This window comes from Pteropus vampyrus, unplaced genomic scaffold, assembly GCF_000151845.1.
Source record: "Pteropus vampyrus isolate Shadow unplaced genomic scaffold, Pvam_2.0 Scaffold396, whole genome shotgun sequence".
Taxonomy (NCBI): Eukaryota; Metazoa; Chordata; class Mammalia; order Chiroptera; family Pteropodidae; genus Pteropus; species Pteropus vampyrus.
Window position 1 is genome coordinate 177345 of NW_011889177.1, and position 4649 is coordinate 181993.

The following is a 4649-nucleotide window of genomic DNA, read 5'->3' on the forward strand; positions in this document are numbered from 1 at the left end:
CCCGCAGGGACAGACGCGGAGCTCCAGGCGCACGGCACGGCACCAAGGACGGACGCGGGGCCCCCACTGTCACCGAGAGCCTGGGGAGGGGCGGGTGTCACACTTCCTGACCCCAGGGTGAGGACGAGCAGGTCCCAAAGGGCCAGAGAGAAGGGTGGGCCCGCAGGTGCAGGTGTCCAGAGAGTGGCGTCCACGTGAGTGACCTGCGCCCTCAGCAGGGAGCCCGTCCATGGGCTCGGCCCCACCCCCGCGTCCCCCCTCCTGCACCCGCGGGAGACCACCACCCCCAGGGACGGGCCTCCATGTGCAATCGCCACACTGGGCGTCCCCAGCCCACCCAGGGTCCGGCAGCGGGACCTTGCTCGGCTACTGCACGGCTGGCTCCAGCCCCAGAGAGTCTGGACGCCCCTGAGACCCAGCCCAGCAACACTGTGCCCGCGGGAGCAGGTCGCACGGCAGCGCCCCGCCCTCTCGGAGGGGCCCGCAGGGGCGGCGGGCAGGGGCTGTGCCCGAGACAGCAGCCCCAATCCCTCCCGCGGCACGTCCATCCTCCAAGACACTGGCCCCTTCTGCCACCGGTCACTGCCCCGTCCGTGGTACAGACAGTCTGGGGACCCGCTGTCCTCACCCTCACTGGCCGCTGAAGTCACAGCCTGTCACGGCAGGGAAAAGGCTGGAATGCGTCAGATGCGTCGCTAGCCTGGCCTGCCATGTCACAGGGTCGTGAGTGTCCCCGCTCACGCAGACCGACCCGGCTCCCACTGTGGGGGCTGCGATCAGGGCTGCGGGCCGGCGGGGGCCGAGGACAGCGGCTGGACCGAAGCGGCCGGGCAGAGGACGCACGCTGCAGGCAGGGACACTCCCAAGCAGGCCGCCCCTGGCGCGTGGCCCTCTGCCTCGGTGAGGACCGTGACACCTGCAGCTTCGCAGACTGGTTTCGGCCGCGCACGTGCCCGGGAGGGAGCGCGGTGCCGGCTGCTCTGCCCGAGGCCTGGGAGCCGCCAGTGCTGACCGCCCGCGTGTGGACGGGACCGTGCTGGCGGGTTTCGAGGCGTCTTGCGGGGCACCGCTGCCCGCACAGCGCCGCCCCCCACATTGCTCTTCCGACGTGACGGGACTGAGCCCACCGACCCCGGCTTCTCATGTCCACGGCCCTCACGAGCACGGAGCCGTGAGGGAGGAGCGCGCAATTCCCGGAGGCTCCGCGGTGTCCGCGGTCGTGGCCCGGTCCTCTCGCGGACACTGAGGACCGTCGGTTGCCGGGCACCGGGTCAGCGCGTCTCCACGGAGGACCAGCCCGGCACTGCCAGCGGCCTCGCCCTCGTCCATGGACGGCGGTGGGACAGGTCACGGTCCCTGGCCCCACACGGGGACGAAGCCCACGCCACAGCGCGCATCGGCCCTGGGGCGTCCTCCGTTACTCACCGGCCCGACTCCGGCCTGGAGGATCCTCAGTCCCGACGACCTTTCCAGCTTGTCCTTGCCGTCGACTGAGGAGAGAGGGAGGACAGTGTCAGTCGGGGAGGTGATCGTCCCCGGGCACCCCAGGCACTACCCCCGCCCCCACTGGGAAGAGCCATGGGGTCGGCTCTGCCGCCTGACTTGATGGTCCTGCTGTGAGCAGACCTGGGGAGAGGCCACTGGGTGGGACACCTGGCGGGACACCTGGGAGGGGCACCTGGGCGGGGCCACCTGGGGGGACACCCGTCCCCACCACAGGCCGAGGGCCAGCAGGCCAGCATCCCTTCTGCTTCCCCTGCAAACACGGCCGGGGCCAGGTGCACCAGTGCAGGCTGAGACCCGGACGTGGACGTGCGGTGTCAGCTACGAAGTCAGATGCAGGGACACTCGGGTGCTGACTGACTGCGCGCTCGCCGCCCCGCCCCGCCCCGCCCGGCTCACGCGCACAGCAGCCACACTGTGTGCAGTCGCCCGTGCGCTGCTGGCTGCCCTCCTGTCCGAGTCCCTGCCGGGAACACTGCGATGGCTCCTGACCGAGGGAGAGGAAGATGCTCAGAGAGTCGCCCACGTCAGACCAGGGGACCAGTCTCGGGGGGCCAGGCGCACCGGCGCCCGAAGCCCCGTCGCCGTGTGAGCACCGCACGCCAGCGGCCCCCACCTCGTCGGGAGGAAGTCGAGTCACAAAGCAACTGACCTCGCCTTTGCACTCTAGAAATATTCTTTTGGACGAAGCCCCTGCCATTTTGAAAATGAAAACCAGAAAAACACAGGATTTCGCGGCAAGCGCCGAGGAGGAAGAATGTGTGGCTCGCCGCAGCGAGGAGGCGGCCCACGCGCGTCCTCTGCGCGACCTTGAGCGGGTCGGAGGGGACCGGGCAACGCCGGCTCTCCCCGCGCGGGCCTTTCCGCTGCCTCGTAGAGGGTTTGCCCTCGAACAAACGAGCAGCGTTTTTCACACGTGGGTTGTCGCCTGTGCCCCGGGGGATGAGGTGGACACAGCCCCCGGGGTCGGAGCAGCAGAGCAGGAGCCACTTGAAGGTGCGGGGGGTGGGGCGGCCCCCGGAAACCCTGAAGGAGGAGACGGCCCTTCGAGCCACGGCGTCGGCAGCAGCGGCTCTAAGGCCCTGGGGATAAAGGAGTGTTTTACGGGATGGCGAGCCGCTTCGCTTGGGGTGGGGGGGACAGGGACTCTCAAGCAGCTGGGGAATAGAAAGCACACAAAAACGACTTTGAGAAAGAGCCCATTCATCGCGACGGAGCAGCAGCAGGTGTTTCGGCCCAGGAACGACAACGCCAGCTCGACCACAGATCCGCAGAGAGCCAGGGGTCAGCGAGGCTCGGGGAAGGGCTGGGCGGGGGGCGCTCCAGGCTCGCCGGCCCCGCACAGTGAGGGCTGCAGGGTGGTACTTAAGGGGACAGGGGACGGGCCTGTGCTCCTGCAAAGCCTCATCCCACAGCAGGCGGTGGCCGATGACCCTGAAGACCATGCGTGCTCGTGTCCACCTCCACACCGAGGCCAGGCTGCCCTGCTCTGCCTGGACGCCCTTCGCGTCTGCCATCTGCATGGTGACGAGACGCGTCAGCAGAGCTTCCCCACCCACACTCCCGGGTCTCACAGAAACACGCACGGCCTTGCCCGGCCGGGGTCCGAGGCCCCGGCTGGTGTCCTTGCCCCAGGCCCTCAGGCAGGCCTTTCGCCCCAACGGAGGCAAACCGCCCACCCTCTCAGCTCGATGACGACGCGGTCATCCTCCAGGCCCCTGCTCCAGGCCCCCATGAGAGCTGTGCAGGGCGATGCCCATGTCACGAGCAGCCGTGAGGCTGTCGGAGGCTGTGTGCGCCACGCACGTCCAGGCCCAGCCGCTGCCCATGGCCGGTCGGCGCTTTATTGGACCCGGACGGCAGCTCGGCCCGCGTCCCCGCTCACGAGGAAGGTGCTGCTGTGTGCTCGCGGCTCTGAAAGGCCAGTCCCGGTCCCCGATGCCACTCGCTTGTCCGTGGACACTCTGTCCGCCTCCCAGAGGTCGGCCGTCAGCGGGAGGGACCCTCCCCGACCTGGCTCAGGCCCTCGGGCCAGGGCGTCCTCCCTGGGCTCAGCCCCATCTGCACGTCCACGCGAGCCAGCCCTCGGGCCTCGGCTTCCTGGCGTCTCTGAGGCACCTCCTGATTCGCATTTCCCGGAGCTCTGCTCCCCACCAGCTCCTTTGGGGGTTAGCTGGACTGACCAAGGAGAACGGATTCTCTCCCTCCCTCTCACATGCTCGCTCGCTCGCTCGCTCATTCATTCAGAGCACCCTGGGTGTCAGGTGCTGGGCTGGGGTGACGCATGCCACAAGCCCTGGCTGAGCTGGCATCTCTGAGAACGTCTGCATCTGTCGTGACAGGGCTGTGGAGGGGACGTGTCTGGTGTCTCTCAGAAAGAAGGGCCGCCAGATGTGACCACATCACTCGAGAGGTGGCCTGGCCTTCGTCGGCACAGAAGGACCGCCGTCGCTCAGAGTTTTTCTAGTAGAGTCTGGGAACCTCCTCCAGGGGTGCGTCACCTGCTCTGCAGGTGTGATGGGCTGGACAGGCAGGTGGCCCGTCACCGTCAACCTGGGTCACGGCCTTATGTCTATCCTGTGGCAGTTCGCTCTGCAATGCCCAGTCCACCCTGCTGTCCTACAGACTCTCCACCCAGGAGACAGACAGGCCTTGCCGCCCGTCCAGGAGCCCGCGGGAGCCGTGCGAGGCGGCCTACTGCGTGTCCAATGTCCCGTCCTCGCCCAGGCTCTCAGCGAGGACAGAGCATTTGCCACCGTGCCTCACAGAAAGCCTCTCTGACGCCGTGGGCACCGTCTGTGGGATAACCCATCCTGGCCCTGTGCCAGGTGTCCCCACCTAAGGGCGGCTCACCGCAGGTCACGAGGAAGGCGCTCAGCACCGCCGGGGAAGCCAGCGCCGGGCGCCCCGCCCTCCCGCGCCCCGCCGGAGCTGCCTCCGTGGAGAGGCCGGCGGCGTTTCGGTCACTCCGGCAAGCACCTGCGGCAGCCGGAGCGGGCCAGAGTGTGGGGGACTGACAGCTGCTCGGCAGCTTCGCGACCTTCGCCCCGGCTCGGCGGCAACCCCCTCTCGATGGTCTGCTCTCGCCTTGGTTTCGCTCGCTGGCGGCGCTGAGTGGAGTGCGTGGGGCCGCGTCGCGCCGGACC

The 4649-nt window shown here is 68.7% G+C and overlaps 1 protein-coding gene across 1 annotated transcript in view; it reads right to left on the minus strand.

Moving 5' to 3' along the window:
- Nucleotides 1–4649, minus strand: part of PTPRN2 (protein tyrosine phosphatase, receptor type N2) — a 269989-nt gene that overhangs the window by 157321 nt on the left and 108019 nt on the right. The window contains exon 7 of the mRNA XM_023523601.1: nt 1426–1490. Coding sequence (XP_023379369.1) covers nt 1426–1490 — 65 coding nt within the window. The remainder of the gene's footprint in view (nt 1–1425; nt 1491–4649) is intronic.